Raw genomic sequence first — 23133 nt, forward strand, 5'->3', positions numbered from 1 at the left:
AATCTAAAAGAGAAATGGGTCGATAGCATGCGCAGTTTTGCCTATCTCCCTTCTTAAATATTGGCACAATTACCGAGGTAAACCATGAGGCATTTAGACCCCTCACAAGGGCAGCATTAAAAAGTTGTATCAACATGGGCCCCCAAAGCTCACTATTATGTTTAAACAGGTCAGCTGGAATCCCGTCCGGGACTGCCGCCTTTCCGCCCTTGATTGCTCTAAGGCTCGCCATGACTTCTTCCAGGGTTACAACCAATTTCAGGTCCATAGCCCTTTTTCCCCCTAATATAACAGGTAATGGTTGATATATCCCTTTTGGACGGCTATAGAGTTTAGAAAAATGGTCGACCCATCCGTCCTCAGCAATCGCTATTTCTATGCGAGCTTTTGTATTGTCATAGAGAAAGGGGGCATTTACCGCTTTCCAAAAAGCAGAGGGGTCTTTAGAAAGCGAAGCCTCACATAGGGATTCCCAAGCCTCCCTTTTTATTACGTTTTTCCGATTTTTCAATTCCTCATTATAGGTTTTCCTTAACCCTCTAACCAATAATAGATCACGAGGAATCCCGTGTAGGGCATTTTTAAGATAAGAGAGTGCCTTTGAGCATGCAGAATCGAACCATCTCCTATTACTTTTTCCCCGATTCTTTGATTCAACCCACAAACTATCCTTGATAGTAGATGCAATAAAATTAAAATGTTTAATAATACACTTACTGTCTGCGTGCTCATCCAGACAGATCATAAAACTTTCTGAGCATTCCTTCACCAATTTATGCAAAAATTTCTCTGGGGCCAATTTACTCCATTTAAGTGAGTAACCATTTTGCCTCCCAAGTATCACGTCTGGGACTGTCTGCCTAATTAGCCCTTCCCTATCTAGATCCCGAAATGGGTTCTCGATCTCCACAGTTAACGGTCGGTGATCGCTCAACACAACATCAAGGGTCTTGGATATTTTTAATCTGGCGACCATACCTATTAGGGGATATAATAAAGTCAATTGTGGTGGATGCTCCCCTACCAATAAAGGTCGGGACAAAGGGGGATAATATTTGAGCAATTTCATTTACGTATCCCAGATCATAGGTGAACAATATTTCATTTAGTAAGTTCCCACATATGGTATGCTCAAAATGGGTGAGGCTAATATCCTGTTCTAACATAAGGCCACAGATACCTTGTCGACCCCGTTTACAAAGAGCACAATTAAAATCCCCCCCATATAATTGTTACTTCTTTACTGCTTGTATCCATTTCATGTTTTAAATCAACACCCAACTTTTTATAGTAGTAACAATGTCACTATTTGGGATGTTGTTGTAAAAATGTATAATAATAAAACTTGTTACCTTATTAGTATCTATCTTTACCAGCTGGTTATAACTATTTTTTGATAATAGTTGTACTCTCTCATATTTAAGCTGGTTGGACAGGTACATGGTCAGGCCACCCTTAGCTCTCCCATATGTTCCCCCCACTGCAGGGTTTTATAGCCGCTAATATGCACTGGCTCTATTAGCCAAGTTTCCTGTAAACCCATAATATCATACCTTTTTACAACGGTTTCCCAAATAGGTTATTTTCGTTTTGAAGCCTGCCACGTTCCAAAACATAAGGCTGCATGTTTCCATCTTTTTGGTAATAGTAATAGGAATCCTAGACACAATACCCACAACTGGGGACCCAGCCCTGGCTACATCACTCATTTCAGCTAGACCTCCAGATGTTCCACAGTCTTCCACCATGGCTATTTCAGTATTGCAGATATTCTTGGTCCATTTCCCCTCTTGGGTAGTGGGGTTCTCTAAGGACGCAGGATCTATAAAATTTAAGTCGGCCATCCCCTCACAAGGCATAAGTACTTCCATATTTGCCTTGTCTGTCTCACTGTCTTGTTGGATACATTTCACGTTACGGCCAGAGCTATCTCCAATAAGTCAGTCAACCGATTCAAGACCTGAAAGTAAATCAAACCGGTTGAATGTTGGTATATTGTAGTTATTTGGGGCAAAACCTACACTACTCCCAAAATGGGTGTTTTCTGTTCGGGGTCTTACAGAGAGCCAGTGTGGTGCTCTGGGGTAGAAATCAACTAATTCCCATGTTACTATACCTCCATCTCCTATTTGAGGTTGCCAACTTTGGAGGTAAGGGATCACACGTTTATCCCTAAAATTCACTATGACCAAGTCTCCTGCTATATCCTTAGTCATATGCCCTAACCACCCCACCCTTCTGACGTTTAAAATGTTCCCGTCAATGTTAGTGGGAAGCGGTCTATTTTTACTTAGCCAAAAGGCTACTTTGTTTTTTAATTCCCGATGCCCTTCAGTTTTCCCATTCACAAGCTCAGGCACCCCTGAGAGTATACTCACAAAGGGTGCCGCCTCTGGTGGTAAATCAATACGATCAGTGCTTCTATTTAACCTGCCCTGGTTAGTGCCTTTCCCATCTAGAGTTGTATTTTTATTAATGTGCCCTTCTTTAGACGCGGCAGTCTTTAATAGAGTGGGTCTACGGATTGCTTTTTGGGTTCTGCATATTGGGGGATGGTACTTTCAACGGGACCGGTTGACTTAAAGTACTTTGCGCCGCCCCATTTATTTTGGCCACATTCATTTCAGTCAAATTCTGAGTTTGCGTACCTTCTGCTAATTTCTTAATAAGTGCGGCATTTGCATTTGTTACTTCCTCTATATTCCCCACCTTTTCTCCTATTCTCTTCACTCTTTCTACTAGCGGTAACATCAAGGATTTCACTAAGTGTTCAATTTGCGCCAGTAGATCTAATGGTGGAGTTAGTACGGGCAACTGTGGTCCTAGGTAATCCTTCGTATTTCTGGGGGTGCTGTTACTAGCCTTCGGGGGGCTTAAATGCAATTTTGCTAATTTCGCCAATCTCCCCCTATGCTTAGCTCCCTTACGCTTCCTTTTAGTAGATGGGGCCTGTCCAAGTGCAGGAGACTGCAAATTATCTTTAAATAATGGGATTGGGGAAGTGCCTAAAAGGTTCTCCTCCGATATAACTTGCGCACAAGACTCAACGCTTATATTTACCATGTTGGCACGCGAATAGCAGCCCTAGTTGGTCCATATTGCAGCTCTACAGGGGCATCAGTAATATTGCTAGGATCATTTACATCCCCTGGTACTGGTGGAGTTTGAGTTGAATGAATTAGCCGCAAGGAAGATCGTTTATTACGTATAGTTTCTAAGGATAAACGTTGCTCAGCCCTCATGATTTCGCGTTCTATGGCTGTTGTCGCCCGTGTTAAATAATGATCTAATGTCCTCTGGAGGGATCCTCCCTGCGAAATAATAGTTTTGGGGACCCCTTTTGCATATTTAGGGCCATATGTAGGTAAATCAAGAATACCGAATCCTTAATACCGAATTTTACCGAATCGGTATTAAGAATTCGGTAAACGCGATGTAGATAAAAAATCGGTAAACATTACTGATTCGTTAAAATTCGGTAATAAATACCGAATGTGAACGAATCGGTAAAAATACCGATTCGGAGTTACAGAATACATTACTGATTCGGTAAATACCGATTCGGTAATTCAAAAATTCGTAATTCGTGGAATCAGCCAATCCTGTGCACCCAATTACCTCCCAAACAGGAAGTGGCCACACCCATGCAGGTGCACAGGACCTAGAGCTCACTGTGAGGCAGGCAGGCAGGTGAGCTGAGGAGCCAGCAGCAGCAACAGAGCCTCACAGCTACTAGCAAGAAATGTAAAAACAAGACATCAAGCATTGAAATGGCAAGCCAGGACAGGGAGAAGGAGGGAGGTGATAGGAAAAGAAAACTGAAGTTCAGTGACAAGGAGCTGGAGGTACTGATCCAGGATGTCAGCCAAGACTATCACAAGCTTTTTGGAGCCCAGTCCCACCAAGTGCCCGAGTCACAGAAGAGGCAAATCTGGAGTGGCATTCGGGACAAAATCAATGCCATTGGTGTGACCCAGCGCACCATAGAGGACATCAGGAAGAGGCGGTACGACCTCAGGAAGACTGCAAAACTAAGGATGGCAAAGAGACAGAGGCAGGCTGGCAAAACAGGTGGAGGAAAAAACCGAGCCCCAGCACCAACATCACTGGAACTGATGGTGGAGTCCACCATCCAGCCGGAGAGTGTGAGTGGCGTGGGAGATGCAGACAGCTCTGCCAGAGCAGCAAGAAAACAAGGTAAGAAGCATGCCCAGCATGCTGTGCTACCCCCTCCCCAACCCCAATCCCCATAGTGGCATGTGAGCTCCCACTCCACTCCATGTCTTACTGCTTACCTGCAATGCATTATGGGTGATGTAGTCAGAGTAAACTAATGTATAGGACAGTCAGGCTAGCAAACACAATAGCATGGTAAAGTAATTGGCTACGTCAGGACAATCACTGTGCTCTGTAGGCAAGATGTTTAATGTAATTCAATTGCAGACAGAGCAGTGAGTATATCTGCATTTGTGTCATTACAGGCGAGTCATCTCGCAGTGCAGCAGAGGGCAGCAGAGCCAAGTCAGCCAGGCCAGAGGGGAGGCAAAATGAGGATGACAGCATGCCTGCAGGGACCCCAAGCTCGGCCCCATCACAGCCATCAAATCCTCCACCACAGCCATCACCACAGCGCCAGGGAAGTCCGCAATCCCCTCTCACCCAGTCCCCACTACGACGATCACCAACACCACCACCGCCACAGTCAGGCAGGAGGCATGCCGTGGCCACCCTCCAGCAGATGGAGGAGTCGTCAGAGGAGAGCACAGTCCAATACGTGAGAGATCCACCAGGGAGAGGGCTGGTACTCCATCCGGGGGCGCCCACATTTCATCCAGACGCCGCAGGGCAAGGCCGGACAGTCCAGAAGCATCTGAGCAGGGTGAAAGTGTGTTCGCTGGACTGGAAAGCAACATGCTGAAGGTCCAGCGCCTGCAATGGAGGGAGATGAAGTCAATGCACAGGGAGGTGGCACACATCAACAAGCATATGCACAGGATGGAGAAGGGCATCAGTGATATGGGAGAGAACTTGTGTGCGGGAATGGAGAGAGTATCTACCTCTGTGGACAACCTCTGCAGCCAGCTTGAGCAGGACCGTCTTGGCAGGCGCAGGGAGAGGCAGAGGCTCCAGGCCTATGCCAAGTCCGTGAACTGGCTGGCCACTGCAACACCACTGATGTGTCGCAGGTCCATCGCCATGCAGGAGGAGATGGCGCATTGCAGCAGGGATGTGGCCAGGGGGATGGTGTCTATGACCTTAGCTTTAGAGCTTCTGCAAACTGCTAAGGCGGCCACAATGGAAGGGGGGGGGACAGTGAGGAGGCTACCAGCCGTGGTAGCATTACGCCCTCACCCACCAAGTGCAGGAGGCGCAGTGAACGCCACGGGCTGCACAGGAACAGTCCAACACACCAGACAGTGTTGATAGGGAACGTGCACGTGCAGCGCGTGGACGCAGGAAGTAGAGACCTATGCCTGTTGCCATACATTCAGGGTGATGTAACCCAAGTCCGATTGGACATTGATCACAATACTGGAGGTGTGCTTAATAAACACCTTAACATGTAACTGTTACTGGCTCTGTCTCGTTACTCACTCAGAAATAGTTTGACGTAATCTCTGCCCGTCTCTGTCTACCATCATGTTCAATTGCAACACCAGCTGCGCAGGGCTCTGGCTGAAGGTTGTCCTCGTCCTCATCCTCTGAGTCAGTTAGTTCCACTGCTGTTCCTTTTTTTGTGGCCAGATTGTGTAGCATTGCACATGTAGCAATTATCTTGCAACATTTGATGGGGCTGTACAGACATGCACCTCCAGTTTTGTGGAGGCAACGGAATCTGTTTTTGAGCAATACAAATGTGCGCTCCACCACGTTGCGTGTGCTCCTATGTGCCACATTGTATCTCCTCTCCCTTGGGGTGGTTGGGTTGAGATATGGTGTGAGTAGATAAGGCCGGAGGGCATATGCGCTGTCACCTATGTACAGATGAAATTGGCATTAATTTGTGTGACCAACCGCTCGAGCCAGGGTGTACATCAGGGTGTGTCACATTGACTTACCTAGTAGGTATCCGTCTCCAAATTCACCAGCAAGCAGACGTGTATGGATGCCACTGTTCCGGAAGATGTACGAGTCGTGGCTACTCCCGGGGAATTTGGCCACGATGTCAGTTATAATGTACTTGGCATTACATATCACCTGCACATTGATGGAGTGGGTGGATTTGCGGTTTCTGTAGATGTATTCACTTGCTGCAGGTGGGCAGATGGGTATATGGGTCCCATCGACGCAGCCAATTACGTGTGGGAACTGCGCAAGTTGGTAGAACTCCAGCTTGGTCCTCTGCAGCTCCGCCTGTGTATTGGGGAAGGTGATGTAATGTTCCATTCTGTCCATCATGGCCTCCAGGAAAGTGTTGAGGAAACGGGATAGACAGCTCTGTGACACACCACCCACTGCGGCTATCACACCCTGAAAACTTCCTGATGCAAGGAGGTGCAGGCAACAGAGTACCTGGACATGGGTGGGGATTGCGTGGGCCCTTGGTGTCTGATGCTCCAGATAGGGTTTTAGGTCCCGTATTAGGTCAAGGATGGTATCTGGGTGCAGTCTATACCTCTCAAGGATTTCTGGTTCAGTCAATTGGAACAATGTGATGCGCAGTCTGTACACCAGCTCTTCCCGTCTCCAGATCCTCACTCCTGCTGCTCTCAAGCGTAGCCGCCTTGCTATGAGGTAGAGGGCCGACATTGTGTTCACACAGATGCATTTTGGGCCTGTTTTTATGCACTGCACCTGATTACCACCTGCTCTGGAAAAGTGGTAATTACCGAATCGTTATTACCGATTTTGGTCATATTCGATAATACCGAGGTTTGCTACATCTCATTTTTGGGGTTTTTACCGATTCGTTATTTCCGATTCGGTATTCATTGTTTCGGTATTCTCCAATCGGTAAATAAGGAATCGGTAATTTTTTACCGATTCGTTATTATCGATTCAATTCGGTATTACCTACATCTCACATGGCCAAATACCGGTCGTAATGCCGAAAACGACCCATTTTCGGTGTTACCGACCGGTATTTGGCCACCTACATATGGCTCATAGTGTTTATATCTTTTGCAGGAAAATATTAAGCACGAGAATTAACAAGTAAATACCCTCCAAGCTAATGTAAAATCCTTTGAACAAAAACCATGGTATACAATAGTGAATCTATATATCATAAGTTTACTGGCTTATCTCGTGGTTAAAAATCAAGGGGGGTGTCCCAGCCCAGCCTCCTCTGGCCTCCGAGGGCCACAGAGGGCCCGACCTTTGCCCGGGCTTAGCCCGCGCGCGTTCCGCAATGCGCAGTGCTGTGGCCGAATTTCAAGCATCTGTGGAGGGCGTGGCGGGGAGGTGCCTCCTGTCCCAGGTGACTTCTGGGCAATGTTGTTTTGGCCTCCCTCTTGGCCACAGGACCCCCAAGGGCGAGCGTTTCCCGCAAAGCGGGAAACGCGAGAGGTGACTGACGGGCGCTATCAGGTAGCGCGATGATGACAGGGAGTGCTGTTCTCCTCCTTTACGTGTGCGCCGCAATCCAAAGGTCAGTCCACCAGTTAGCAGCAATCAGTCCAGAGTTTTCCCGCGAGGCGCGGTGCTGTGGCCGAATTTAAAGCACCTGTGGAGGGCGTGGCGGGGAGGTGCCTCCTGTCCCAGGTGACTTCTGGGCAATGTTGTTTTGGCCTCCCGCTAGGCCACAGGACCCCCAAGGGCGAGCGTTTCCCGCAAAGCGGGAAACGCGAGAGGTGACTGACGGGCGCTATCAGGTAGCGTGATGATGACAGGAAGCGTTGTTCTCCTCCTTTAGGTGTGCCCCGCAATCCAAAGGTCAGTCCACGAGTTAGCATCAATCAGTCCAGAGTTTTCAAGGGGCTGAGTCAACTTCTATGGGGGGAGGGAGGGATTGCCTTGGACCCCATCACACATGCAGTACCAAGAACAACATCGTTTTCCAGAGCCACAGAAGATAGAGTCTGAGACCAGTCCTTTGCAGGTCATGGCACAAGCAATCAGCAAGATCCAACACGATTATGAAGTGGCAGTCCAAGAACATGCTTACCTTACTGAGTCAGGCAATAAATTGCCCAGGTCATCCAGTGAAGTAGAAGTTACTTCCACTACTTTGAGTAGTAGAAAAAACAATTTTGTTTTTGAAGGGAGTAGTGTCTTAACCGGCAATGCGCTAGTATCTCAGAATGCCTCCTCTGTTTGTTGCTACCTGAGAAATAGCTCCCTTTCATAGAAGGTGTAGATAATATTCCGATGATATCAAAGTTTAAGAATAGCAAGACACATGATGAATTTGTTCTGGTCCCGGGTCTTTTTAAGACAGCATAACTTCAATAGTGAAAGATGGCTTATCAGTCACCATACATTGCCTTTTCTTCAGCAAACGCTGAAGAATTTTGGCTTTGGCTCCAAATACATAACATGGATATGGATAGTGTTGTTATAACAGGCTCCAGCGACTGCAGAGAGGATCAACAATCTCCTCTCGTCTGTGTTTTTGATTGGGAGGAGGGCCTGGAAAGGGAGCCCCTTATCACCTCTCCTGTTCTCCCTCACCATAGAGCCCTTAGCCTACATGACCCGAAATCAGCCAGTGATCAGGTGGTTTCAGGTATCCAAAAGTAGCACAGAAGAAGAAAAGATCTATAGGCGGATGATATCCTTCAATACATTGCCCAGCCCTAAACAACGATCCCGGTCATCTACCAGGTCTTTAAGATCTATGGTGCCCACTCGGATTACAGCATAAATTGGGGAAAATCAGTGCTTCGCCACCTATTTGGTTCCCTTGACTTGCTTACCCTTGATAGGAGGCTGCAGACTGAGAGAGAGGGGTTTCAATACCTCAGAATGTATATGCCAGCCCAGAAGGAGAGATGTCTAGATAGAAACCTGGGGCGGTGGTAGCAACCTTTCAGGGAGACGCAGAGTGCTGGTGTGTGGTACGTGCTATCTTTGACAATCCTGTGTAGGGCGGCTATTTTTAATATGACTGCAATGCCGAATCTCCTGTATGTCCTTCAGAATACATGCTCTAGAATTACAGACGAGCTGTTCAAGAAATTAGATGGGTTTCTCAGGAATTTGCTTTGAAATAGGGGTCACCCCAGAATAGCACTCAGGACGCTGCAATGCAACCCTTACAATGGTGGGATCACCCTCCCTGATATATGAGCATATATTTGGCAAACCCATTTGATTTCTATAAATGAGTGGGTGTTTGCACCACAGGACCATTCAAGGTATAGAATGGAACAGATTCAGCTCTTCACAAGGTCCCATTTGCACTATCTATATTTGGGGAAGGGAGGCCGAACATCTACTACTGGCTACTCAGGTAGCACTGGAGGCCTGGGCCAAAGTCACCGGATGCATAGATTGGGCGAATAGAATGACCAGAGAAATGCCTGGGTGATGATTATGGAGATGAGGAAACTCAAGGGCTTCAGGGACTGGGACATATTAGGGATCTCCAGGATTGGGGACCTTCTCAGAGATGGAAACCTTATGCCCTTTCTCTCCCTTCAGAGGGAATACCAGCTGCATAAGAGTCAATACCTAAAATTCATGCAGCTGCACCATGCATGGAAGGCTGAGGGACTGGAGGTAACAGAACTACCTGAATGTGCTCCCCTGGAGAGTGGGATACTTATGGGTGAGATAGAGGAAATGACGGCACCCCTCACTTAAAACCGCTCAACAACATGCCCAATTCACTGACCAGTATGAGAGAAAGGTGGGAGAGAGATGTGTGTGTGATGGATGACACAGACTGGAAGGCAGCAGTGATGCATCCCAGAGTGATGGGCATTAAATCCAGATTGCTGCTTATGCAACTTACGATTCTGCATCAGTTCCAGCATGACCCTGATCATCTGAATTAAATGGGTAGGGCATGGCTCCATATTGTCTGTGGTCTAATGGGGCTAGAGGAATGTTTGTGCACACACTTTGGTGTTGCCCAGCCATAAAGCCCTACTGGGTGAAGGTTGTGTGGGAACTCTGCATCGTTGTGAAGACTGACATTTCACTAGAGCCAAAGTATGTTCTCCTTGGTGTAACCACGGATGCGGACATCCCATGTGCCAAACTCCTCTTTTGCAACTTGGGATTGGTGGTGGTAAAAAGGAATATGGCCAAGCACTGGGGGGGTCCCAGAGATCCTGATATTGTAGAAATGGAAGGCGGGTGGACATGTAAATGGTGGAAGAAAATGTCACCATAAAACTGGGGGGTGCCCACATAAATGTTTTAAAGTCTGGGGAGATTGGAAAAAGCATTATGCTTTGGAGTGGACCTTGTTGATAGGAAGGCCTCGTCTCCGCAGGGATAAGCCTGCTGTGCATGCCTTGGTGTCCTTATGTGTTTCTGCAAACCTTACTGTGACCCTAGTCTGTGGTCTGATGTTACATGATGTGTATGAGTATACTGATGCTGTGATGCCTGTTTCCCTTTGCAGTTGTATAATCATTATGGGTGCAAGTTCGTACCCTTGTTTGTTGTCTACATTCATAAACAAAATAAAAATATAAAAGAAAGAACAATGCAAAGCAGTGTACAATCTGGATACCTTAGGATATGTGCCTTCCCGAATGATTTCTTGAAAGTTTTAAATGCCTCTTTTTGTTCTCTACCCAAGTGAAAGAATACTCATTTTTGCGTCAGGTGAGAGATGAGATGTACAATCGCTGAAAAGTCTTAAATAAACTGCCTATAAAAATTGGAATACCCTAAGAACCTCTGGATATCCTTGAAATTTCTCAGCACTACCCAGTACCATACAGATTTTACTCTGTCGATCTTTATATGTATATGCATTCCCTCTTGTGCAATACAAAACCCAAACAATACAACCTCTGGTACTTCAAATAAACTTTCTCTAGCTTGGTAAAGAGTGAATGCTTCCTCAAGTGCCTTAGTATTTTATTTGACTTGTCTGTGATGTTCTTCTAAGGACTCTAAAATTAATAAAATATCATCAAGATAGTTAATGATCTATGTGTCCAATAAATCTCGGAAGATATATTTCATGAAATATTGATCTGCGGATTCCCTACATAGCCCAAAGGCCATTCCCAAATATTCAAAGTGTCCATATATGTTGAACGCCATCTTTCACTCATACTCTTGTTGAATACATGCCTTGTTGTAATCTCTTCTGAGATCAATCTTTGAAAATGTCTTGCTGGATTTATTTGATCTAAAAGGTCTAAGATTAAAGGTAAGGAGTATCCGTTTTGGACTGTTACAGCATTGAGTTCTCTGTAGAGTATACAAGATAGAAATTCACCCCACCCCACCCCCCTGTTTGAGAATGAGAAACAATGGGGCCCCTGCTGGTGAAGTAGAATGGCATGAACTCGTTCTCTAGGTTTTCAGTGATATATTCTTGCATAATCTTATAATCTTTCACTATCAGTAAATATATTCTCCCATGTGGAATCTTGGCTCTGGGAATCAAATTGATGGAACAATTATATGGGCGATGAGGTGGCAAGTAAACGGCTCCGCTTTTACTGAAGATGTATAAGATTCATTACATGCCTCTGGTCTCTGTGTTTGATCCACATTCTCATGCACCATGCAGCACATTTAAGGACCCTTTTACAAGCCCTTCCTAGCAAAGCAGTGCTGATGGCAGCTTTGTGAAGAGAAGATAATGGTCTGTTTTACCGAGTCAGTAGAGGGATTTTGTTTTCTTAACCAAGGAATGCCTAATACAATATTGACACCCAGCCCCATTGGGTGATGTGGGCAAACCCCTTCTTTGTTTATAATAGAATATCAAAGGAAGGAGTCACAATGAGCCCAAACTGAATAATTTTGTCCATTATTTAATGCCGTTCCCAAGGAGGGAGTTTTTCAACATACTTCTCCAGAAATCAAAGGTTTTCTATCAATCCCTATGATATGTTCTGGAGCTTCCTTGTGCTGCTTAGGTAAACCATGTTTTTCATGAAATCATATATCCATGAAGCACCCCGAGGCTCCATGTTAAATGAGGGCTAAGGTAGAAAGTGGTCCACCGTAAGTTAGTATCTGAACCATGAGGTGAAAATGTTCCCTGCCACACCCTTGTGTGTTGGAGGTGAATCTTGGAATTGGAAAGGGACTCAACTGTGGGTTGTCCTTCACGGGCAAGTCCTAGAATTTCACAATTGCCTTGGGCATTCTTTCACAAAATGTCCTTGACTTCCACAATAAAGGAAAATACCGTTTTTCTTTCTATGGTGCCTTTCTTCTGTGTTTAATGGTTTATGAATATTTCCAAGTGGCATGGCTTCCTCCATAAAACCAGTGTCCTCCTTTGTTGGTGCAGGATAAGTGGCGAGCAAACACCTTAGCAGAAATCCGTCTTCTTTCCTGTCATTTTTATGTTTGCTAAGCAACAATCTGTAAAGTGAGATTTAAAAATGCTCTACTGGTGGTGGGTTGATTTAAAATTAGAAAGTGCCTCCTTCAGTCCTTCCACAATCTTTGAGAGAATAGTCCTGCTGCTGAGTAACCCTTCCAAACGGGTTCTATCATGAGCTGCTGGTGCCAGGTCTTTGTTTCCTGCAGGAATACCCCAACATTCAATAGCCAGGGGTTTTGACTTAAAATGTTGTGAGTGCCCCAAGCTCATGAATCTTTATGCAAATAGGACAAAATATTTTATTGTATTTATGAGACTTTAGTTTGATCATTTACAAATTGTTGTGGTTTTGTTAGAAAATGTATTTGTCGTTGAGCCATACTGGCTGAATACAATGTGGGCAAGCCTGCACCAGGTAGTCCCAGTCTGTGGTATTCTCATACTTCCCTTCTGTGTATAGACCTCCTAAAATGTGCTCTATTAGCTGTATGTGAAGATCTAACCTGATAAGTCTTACTCAAGATGCTGTGTCTCAGAATCCAGTCTGGATCCTCCAACTACTGACTTGCAGGAATATCACGCTCTTTCTCCATTCTCTTACACCCTTTTGTCTTTAGCTTGGATCTTCATTACCATCCTTGACCTTTATATGGTCCAAGCATGGGTCAGTGCCTCAGGATTTTTTCAAGCATTCCACCCATCACCTTTGTGTTTCATCTACTTCCAGGCAGAAACATGGATTTCATCAGGACAATCTTCAGGAAAATCATCAGAGTTTTTCTTCACAAGTGGCACCAACAAAAACTCCTCTCTCAACTATTTAAACCAGTTTACAAAGTTGAAGCCTTCAACTAGAGAGTGTTATCACTTAACATCCTCCAAGCTACGGTATGATAGACAGGAGCTGCTAGATCTCTGTCCCGAGGTCTCCCTACCCTGTAAACACACCATGGAGGCGCTATCATTGCATAGCTGTCCTCGGTGCTCTTTCAAGCCTGACGAGCCACCTATTAAGGTACCCTCCAATAGGCAGATTAAGGCGGGACTGATAAACTGCCGCTCTCTCAGCAAACATAGTATTCAAATATACCATCTACTTGAGGATGAAGAATTTGATATTCTGTTTTTCACTGAGACCTGGCTAGGAGAATTCTCAGACCCTGACATCATAGAGGCTATGCCTCCTGGCTACTCCCTCTCCAGACTGGATAGGAAGGAAGGCAGGGGAGGAGGAATTGCAATTGCAACTAAAACTCCTATACAATGCTCCCTATCTCCCCTTACTATCGATCACTGTGAAGCAGGATCTTTTACTATCGTCATAGGACCTCAAACCTCCCTCTCAGGCATTCTTGTGTACAGACCCCCAGGTAGGCTGTATGATTTCACTAGTAGCCTGATAGAAGCCACTGCACACCAAGCAATAAGGAAAAGCAGATTCTTGGTGCTTGGTGACATGAATGTTCACTTTGATGACCCCCTTGACACAGAAGCTAAGGACATCAGGTCAGAACTCCACTCCCTACAGCTCGACCTAATCAATCATGACCCCACTCACAGACTTGGTCACCTCCTAGACCCAATCTTTGGGAATGGTTCGGGAGTACAAGCTACATCTCCAATTCCGGTACCGTGGTCTGATCACTCCATTATTCCTTTTCATATTCAGATATCCGAGTCTGATCCTAAAAAGGACTCTGATCACCGGTACCTGCGTCGGAAATGGAAACTTTTTTCCCATGATATTTTTAACGAGTCACTCGAAATAGGAGGTCCTCTAGGAGGCACAGACTGTGAAACAGCCTACAGTCATTTGCAGAACCGTATTTTAAGGGCCCTAGATAAAACTGCTCCTATTCGAAGTATGAAAAACTCCAAAAATGCGAGAAAATCTACCCAGTGGTACACTCCTGAACTTCAGGCGATTAAATCTGCCTGTAAAAAATTAGAACGCGAATGGCGTATCAACTTCTGCCCGACTATTAAAATACAATACAAAAAAGCGCAAAAGGAATATAATAAAAAAATACGTACTTCCAAAGCCTTGCATTACAAAACTCGTATTGGGGAGGCAGAGAACTCCTCTAAAGAGCTCTTCAAAATCTTTAAAGAAATTTCTGTGCTTACAAATGGTAATATGTCCTGCAATGACTCTGTGGAAATCTGCAATAAAATTGCAAAATACTTCTCTGGGAAAATCACTGACATTTATGCCAACTTTTCTGGCAACCTGACTTCTGGCCATGATTTTATGGAAAGCGTAGAAGCTAGTCTTACTGAGCCCTGCTTGCACTGCTTTTCGGTTCCCCCTCCTGAAATGCTTGTAAACGTCTGCAAAAGCGTCAAATCGGGTTGCCCTTGTGACCCGGCCCCCCGAAAGTACTTAGAGCAAGTCTACAAGTACTGGAACCCTATTTTAGGCACGTTATTCAATTATCCTTTTCTTCAGCTTGCCTCCCGGTAGATTGGAAGAAAGCAATAGTACTACCAATCAAAAAGAAACCCAATGTGAGTCAGGATATTTTGGAAAACTTACGACCCATCTCTCTCTTACCTTACCTTGCGAAAGTGACCGAAAAAATAGCCAATACTCAACTTATGGCTCACTTAGAATCTAATAAATCCCTGCACAGCTCCCAATCTGGCTTCCGGAAGAACTACTCCACTGAGACAGCCCTCCTGAGAGCGACCGAAACTCTACGGGCGGGAGCTGATGAAGGTCACACAATGGCACTTATTATGCTGGACCTCAGTGCTGCGTTTGACACTGTAGCACACTCCATCTTGCTACAGTGTCTAAGCAAAGCTGGGGTCACCAAGGCGGCATTAGGATGGCTAAAAGCTTTCCTTACAGACCGCAGCTTCCAGGTTCAGAGAGGCACTTTCCTCTCAGACAGCATTGCCCTAGAACAGGGGGTGCCTCAGGGCTCTGCCCTGAGCCCCACCCTGTTCAACCTTTATATGGCCCCGCTGGCAGATGTGGTCCAATCATACGGCATAAAATTAGTATCCTACGCCGACGATACCCAACTGCTCATCTCCTTATCCCAGGCACCCACCTTAGCAGCCGCCAACTTCAAAACCTGCATGCAGGAGCTTGCAGGCTGGATGAACCAACATTGCCTGAAGCTCAATGGCTCTAAAACAGAGGTTCTTGTGATAGGAGGTAATGATGCTAGTTGGACTCAGGAATGGTGGCCTCCTTGTCTGGGTCCTCTACCTACCCCTTGCAAGGAAGCTAAGAACTTGGGTGTCTGGGTTGATCCCAAACTCTCCTTTGAGAGCCACGTTTATAAAGTAGTAGGGAAATGTTTTGGGGTGCTGAAGACCCTAAACCGGACTCTGGACCTTCTTCCTTTAGAGGCCAGACGCACCATGACCCAAGCATTAGTCACCTCGCGTATTGACTACAGTAATGTGTTACTTTTGGGGACAACAGAAAAGAACATTAGAAGGCTGCAGGTTCTTCAAAACACGGCAGCGCGGCTAGTCCTCAGACTACCCAAAAGAGCAGCCTCTAAGCCCACCTTGGCTGCTCTTCATTGGCTTCCCATAAAAAAGAGGATCCTATTTAAAGCGCTCCTTATATGCTATAGGATAACCTCTCAGAAAGCCCCTGAATACCTGAAGGATCTAGCCATCCCCTACGAGCCCAATAGAGCACTTCGCTCTATGGGAATTGGTCTTCTTAAAGTCCCCCGGATAAAAAAGGCCAGAATGGGAGGCCGCTCCTTTCGCGTGATGGCAGCCAACTACTGGAATTCCCTCCCAATGAACATCAGACTAGCAGAGACTGAAACAATATTTAGGAAACTTTTAAAAACCCACCTGTATACCCTCTAGGCCCTTCACTCCCTCTTGCTGCTCTATCCACAGCGCGGGGACACGCCGGGATGGCGTCACCAGGCGCTTTATAAACCCCTTTATTATTATTATTATTATTATCCAGTCCACTGCAATTTCTGTGGGTAAGAAGGTGATTCTGTGGACTCACCTCCATGTATAGCCTCTAGTACTCAATTATGAATCTCATTGAGGCCCCTGGCCATAGAAACATGATACAAATATTCTAATCTCCCTTGCAGTCACACACGGGTTACAGTAGCCTACGTTTTGGAAACTTGAAGAGGTTGGTTGTTTTAAATTTGGATTAAGTTGGCGGATAGCCTAATCAATCAAGTGCTGGGTAGGGCAACATTTCTTATGGTAGATGGCAGTGTATGTTTCAGGGAATGACAATATGCATATGGACATGTCACCATGGTCATTCCATCTTCAGAGTCAGTCTACTTCCATTACCATATCTATTAGAGGCTGTGTCAAAGGTTCAGCATTCCATGGTTTGCTATTCTGTTTAGTGGGACCATTTCCTTATGCATGGGCGAGTGATGCCCTGTCCTTCTGTTGGTCTAGAAATCTGTTGTATGTCCTGCCTTCCTAACTACACCCAATTCCCAAACTATTAATGAGTTGTAAGGTGTAGATTTAATTCTAGTGGTTTCATATTAGCCCTGAAGACTGTTGTTTCCTCTTACCCTTCGGTTATTTTTCTGGATGGGACCTGTATTTAGCCCTCTCCACAGGCAACAACATTCGAAGCAGTAGCTGTTGAAGCAACATTAGTTCACTGCAAACTCATCTCTATGCCCCATAGTCCCATTTCCCCTGCTGAATCTCTCCTTTTTCATATAACAAGAGCACCCACCTGCTCTTTCACAGGTCAACTGCTCTATCACTCATCCAGCCCGATGAAAGATTTCTGCATCTTGCATCCAGATGCTTTCTCTGACACTATCACAAATGCTTTGACTTTATTTTCTCCTCAGCAGTCGGAATATTTGGTTGGATGCTCCAAAAACCCTGCCTCCTCTGAGCTAGTGGACCTGCTCACGTCTATTGGCATCATACAAGCTGTTATCTTACCCACTCATTCCATGGGGCAACATTTTAATTCACAGTTTCTCTTAGGGATATTTTTATCTATCAGCTCTCCCTTCCCCATTATCTAGGCAAATCACTTTGCGATTCCCTTTACTATTAATCTGTCAGGCTCTTCTCCTGTTTTCCCTTCCATCCCTTGGATTGAGGCTCATTCCTGGAATAGGGTATCTGGTGAAAATTGGGATTCTCTTCTCACTGCCACTCTCCCATCCATTTCCGCCCAACGTTTGTGAGAGAGCCATCAATTATCATGATTGACTCTCTGATAGAGCCAATGTCCTTGTTGCTATAAAACATCAAAGACAATCCAGGAAAAATGCTTTAGCCGCCGGCTTCACCCCTGCTTTAGCTAATGCCAAAAAAACTGTAAACAGGCAAAGCACCTTTGGAGATCTGACAACAGGAGTGCAGTACCTTGCTGAAGCGATATAAGAAACTAACTGAAGAAGCCAGCACAAGCTAGTATGTGTCCTCTATTTCCACACCAACTAATTATTCCATCACAGTTTTTACAATTGTAAGACGTCTTATTGATCTGTTCACCCAGTCTTCTTCTATTGCCATTCTCTAGAACTGTGTGATTCTCTCTACCTTTTATGAAGACAAGATTATTGTAATTTACCAATCGTTTAACATCTCAGCGACCATACATTCATCTACGATTTGAACTACTTTGGATTCACAGGTTTCTTTTAAATAGTTTTCTCCTCTCTCCTCTGACAAAGCACTCTTTATCAATAATAGCATTTCTTCTGTCCTTCTTCTTGACCCATGGTCCACCTTAATGATCGAAAAAGCCATATCACTCATCATACCAATCCTTGTGAAAATGTATTAAGTGTCCTTACTAGATGGGACAGCCCCTGAAGTTTGGAAACCTGCCCAAGTCATGCCCCTTTTAAAGAAACATTCACCTGACACTACCATTCTTAATAATTAACGTCCTAACTCTCTCCTTTCTTTACAGTCTAAGATAATTTTAGAAAAGGGAATTAATTGTCAGTTTTCTTCAATCTAGGAAGATAGCTCTATGTTAGACCCTTTTTTATCTGGCTTCTGCGCCTTTCATGGCACAGACGTTGTTCTTCATAATTTTGTCTCTGTTTTCTGTCAGTCTGTTCAAATATCTTATAAGGGTAGTTTAAACCAATTCGCCCTAGCCCCATGGCATCACCGTGGGCACAAGATGTTACCTCTATGACATCTGCAATGTGGCAGTCAGAACGTCCCACTTTGTTTCCTGCTATTGGCTTTCAATAAGGGGGTGCTGCAGGGCGCGAGAGGGCTACAGCGTCTATCTTTTGATCTGGTGACGTGGTCCTGTTGCATCAATAATTTGTCATTTGTACATGACACAGTGGGTAATGCCGTGTCGTATTGGCTGGATCATTTCTCTTGTATCATAAGAAAACAAGTCAGATGCATCACTTGGGTATATGCTCACTGAGGTAAGGGCAGTGGTGTGGAAGATGGATGGGGAGATAATGGCCCCATTGTTAACCAGAAATCCCCATTTTAGTCAGTGGAGATGTGATTTTAGAACTCACTTTGTAATGTTCTTGTGAATAAGTGGTCTTCCAATGCTACGCATTACCATACCGATTAAGAGGTTGTACAATATTGTAGTATATTAGACTGCTCATTTAAGAATGCGGCACACATTCGAGTTACCATGGAATCCCAAAAAGGAAACAACGAACACCTCATGTTTCTTCCAATGAAGAGTCACATTGCAAAATCCTGATATTCTCTAAACAAGGAGGCCACAGCAACCTCCCAGAGTGTCTGCAAAGAAGGGACCCACAAGATACTGTCTTGATATACATAAAGAAGGGACATGAAACGTCCTCTTTAAGTCACCCCAGAAGAGGATCTAAAATATTGCATTTATGTAGCTAAAAATAGGGACCCAGAGCACAGATGTGCTGTATCTGCTATTATGGAGCTCATGAAAGACTCACCCGAGGTTCTGTGTGGTCCCCCTAAGCAACGCTTCTCCTTAGGTCTAGGCGGGCAATGAACACGTGCTAAACAGTAATGTCATGCATAGTTTTGTTATGTTTTTTCTGCAAATCAAGAACATTTACAAATATTCTTACCTCATTTTGAACGACCACTAAGTGTTGGATGTCATTCTCTTTAAAATCCAGGGTTTTCTTCATCTCCTTGCTTTGAAAGTTACTCCGGGCATCACTCTAAATACAACATTAAGGAGAGATAGCTATTTTTAAAAGGCTTACCTCAGAGGTTACAATCTTGTTTGAGTTGGCAAATAGAAGCACATAACACACGCACACGCGCACTCACACATACGCTGATGATTGCCAAAAACTTTATTTCACACCTTGGATGACCACTGACAATTTGCTTTACATAGTTAAACACACTGCCACAGTTGATAGGGCTCCACTTTTAAAGATGATTGCTAAGCGTTTGATTTTGCCAATGCTAATGCTAGTTTTTATCACAGAAAAAAGCAAATTATAAGTGCGGCATCACAGCACATCTGCACACATGTGGCTATTCTGAAATGTGTGCTCTATTTCTTTACAAGAAAAAACATTCAGGGATCACATTGCTTCATCACTGCACATACGCATGCGTTGGCATGGTTTGGATTTCCTTACAAACAAAAAGAAAACCCATTACAAGATGGTGACCAATGTGTGTGCTTGTGTGCAAATACCTAATGATGCTCTGGCCATTCTGGCATGTTTTCTATAACTTTGCTGTTTCACAATGACTGAGAGTTATTGTAGTATGGCAAATTAAAAAACAAAGGGGCAGATTTACAAGAAACTGGCGCATCTGTAGAGATGCGTCAATTTCCCTGCACCAGCCTGCAATACCCTTGCGCCACCATGGATGCGCCATATTACAATACGGCGCACCATGGGGCAAGGATTAACAGATACGTCAGAAATCCTGATGCATCTGTTGCCCAAAAGTCACACATTGCCGGAGTCATGTCGCAAGCATGATGCAATTCCAGCAATGCATTTTGAGGCCTATACTTATTGTACTGCATCACTTCTTATGCCTGCTTCAAGCAGGTGTAAGGTGTTGACGCAGTGGTGTCCTAGAAGTGGTGCAGTGAAATCTTGTAGATTTGACTGCATCACTTTTAGGAGGCTTTCCTGCGTGCTAACGCCCACCCTACATTCATAATACCTGGCACAGGTATAATGTGACGCAGGGCTTTACAATGTGACGCATCTCCCTAAATGCGTCATATTGTAAATTGGCCGGATTGTTTACACCGCCACTGCGTCACTAAAGTGATGCAACGGCAGAGCAAAAGTGTAACAAGGGGCTTGTAAATCTGCCCCCATGTGTGCACACAATGCAGTGTAAAGAAATAGAAACGAGTGACATGTAGCAGTGTGCAGCTGTCAAGCTCTCCACAGGGTAATTCACTTTTTAGTTTCTTTTACAAAATCTAGAGCTTTACTTGAGAGATGGTTAACCTCAAGAGAAAGTGGGGGGGACAGGGGACGTGAGGTGGAATGAGTGGATGTGGGAGAGAGCAAAGAAAGCCATGCACTCCTATGGTGTGCTAAAAGACAAAATGAAAAAGGTAGTTCCCATATGTTAGCAGTGAATGTACTTAACTCATCCAGTCTAAAGGATGGCAAAGCAGTTGTGATCCAGTGGTAGGACAAAAACAATAAGAGGGAGAAAAGTCACTTCATCAAGAGTACGGAACTTATATAGACAAGAAATCATCTAGTCATAAGCAAGGGGCTGATCCAAAGTGCTCTCTGTGTATTGTACTGGTCACAATATGTCTTCAACAAGAAACCTAAAGACCTCATAATTGGGAGGAAATGTGGTCTAGTGGCTCGGATGCCCACCTTGGATTCCAATTCCATCTGAGAGACTTGAGTGGAGAAATTATGAAGACATTGAGTGACCAGGTGTGTTATCTGCCTTTTCTTCATAAAGGGGTTGCTGCATTAGATATCTACCAGGGCTAAGTCTTTGCAATACCAAACATGAGAGATTGCAGAAATCAAGAGACATTCAGAATCATGTGGCATATACCATTTTCCAAACATAACAGTTCCCTTCTCCCTCCTGTACCTTGACATCCACCCACTTATACATATCTTGTTGCAACATGATAGGAGCAATTATACAAATGTACCATGCTGTTAATTAAATTCAGGAATGATCCAGTGCAATGAGGTCACCAAAGATAACAGTGTGTTTGCTTATTATTGGGCAAGGATTATCGGTCAGGCTCACCAAGGGTTGATAAATGAGCTGCAGCTGTAGAGCATCAGGAGCATGGTGTTGTTCATCATATACGCCAGTGACAGTGTTCAGTGATCAGGAAACTCTACTGTTTTAAAGGATTCCAACAATGCATCCCACTTCATCGCTGTAGCACCTGGTATCCCTCCCATCGGAGAGCATCACTTTCTGCTAATCACCACCTTTCCACTTGCTCTCTCCATTGGGATATCACTGGGGTCATTGAAGATTTCCACCACCTAGTCAGGATCCGTTTAGCCAGGAGAAGCACCAAATCCCCAAATCGTGCCAACACTTTATTTCCCTTGGGGCATGGGTAGAGATCCAAAATACTACTCTCAGCTGACTGGCAATTGTTCCTGTCAGTCACCTCCCCAGTGGAGAACTGATATGTGTCCTGTATGAGGATATTGTAGGGTAAGCCACAGCATGTGTAACAGGTCAGCATCCAGACCTGCACAACTTGGGCACTTTAATGGCACAGGAGAGAATATGGCAAGAAGTCTATGTGGTGTAAGGTATGTGCGGTGCAAAATAGGGAACTGAACTAATTAAAATCTGGAATTACAGGACATTTTCTAGGGGAATTCAAGGAGGAAGGCCCTTTCTTTATCCCAGAACTCTCGTCCCACATTCTCTTCCCATCAGGCTTTCAGTGGGATCAGAGAGTTCAAGAGATGTGCTCGAAACCCCCGGTACAGCCACCGTACTATATGTCTGCCAAGGCCCATAATATGTAGTGATTGTATGAATTCATGAGTGGGTAGTTCTACCTCATCTGGGGCCTAGTGTTGTCTGACATATCGTACAATACTTGCATCCATGGGAAACAATTCTCTCACTGCCTGAGCGCTGGTAAAGTATGCATGGCGTAACAAGACCCCCTCCCTGAAAAGTGCCCCCACTGTTGTCACTCCACCCTGCTCCCATGCATCCAGCCGCCTCCGCATTAGAGTGCCAGCTGGTGTCGGAAGTCCCAGCAATGGTATACTGGGGAGTATGGGACAGTCTGTACAGTGTATCTCATGGCTATTTTCCAGTATGCAAGAGTGACTCCCAACAGTAACGGAGCATCAGAGGGGGGGGGGGGGGGGTGGAGGTGAGCCCGGGCAGATTAGTTTGTGTAGTTTGGTGAATGGACATAATATCGAATTAAAAATATCGATATGACATATTATCGAGTTTTTAATATCGAATAAATCAAAATATCATGTTCTGTATATCGAATGCCAAAATATTGTTTTTCCACTAGAAAATAAAATATTGAATTCTAAAATATCGAGTACAAAATATTGTGATGACAAATTATAGTAATATTGTAAAGGTAAGAAATATTGAACATGATCATACAGAATGTTAAAAATATCGAATTTTTTTAATATTGGAATGTTATTAATGTAATAAAAGCAATGAAAAAATAGTATAAATAATATTTGTTAAAAATATTTAAAAAAATGATTTGTAATATAAATTTTAGGAGCGGGATGTTGGGTTATTAGGGGATAAGGGTGTGGAGTTTTTAA

The 23133-nt window shown here is 44.6% G+C and overlaps 1 protein-coding gene across 2 annotated transcripts in view; it reads right to left on the reverse strand.

The window, feature by feature from the left end:
• Positions 1-23133, reverse strand: part of RAB44 (RAB44, member RAS oncogene family) — a 387835-nt gene that overhangs the window by 129798 nt on the left and 234904 nt on the right. For both annotated transcript variants that reach the window (XM_078644134.1, XM_078644135.1), the window contains exon 7: positions 19453-19548. In XM_078644134.1, coding sequence (XP_078500260.1) covers positions 19453-19548 — 96 coding nt within the window. The remainder of the gene's footprint in view (positions 1-19452; positions 19549-23133) is intronic.

The sequence above is a fragment of the Lissotriton helveticus genome, chromosome 5_1, assembly GCF_964261635.1.
Source record: "Lissotriton helveticus chromosome 5_1, aLisHel1.1, whole genome shotgun sequence".
In the NCBI taxonomy this organism is placed as follows: domain Eukaryota; kingdom Metazoa; phylum Chordata; class Amphibia; order Caudata; family Salamandridae; genus Lissotriton; species Lissotriton helveticus.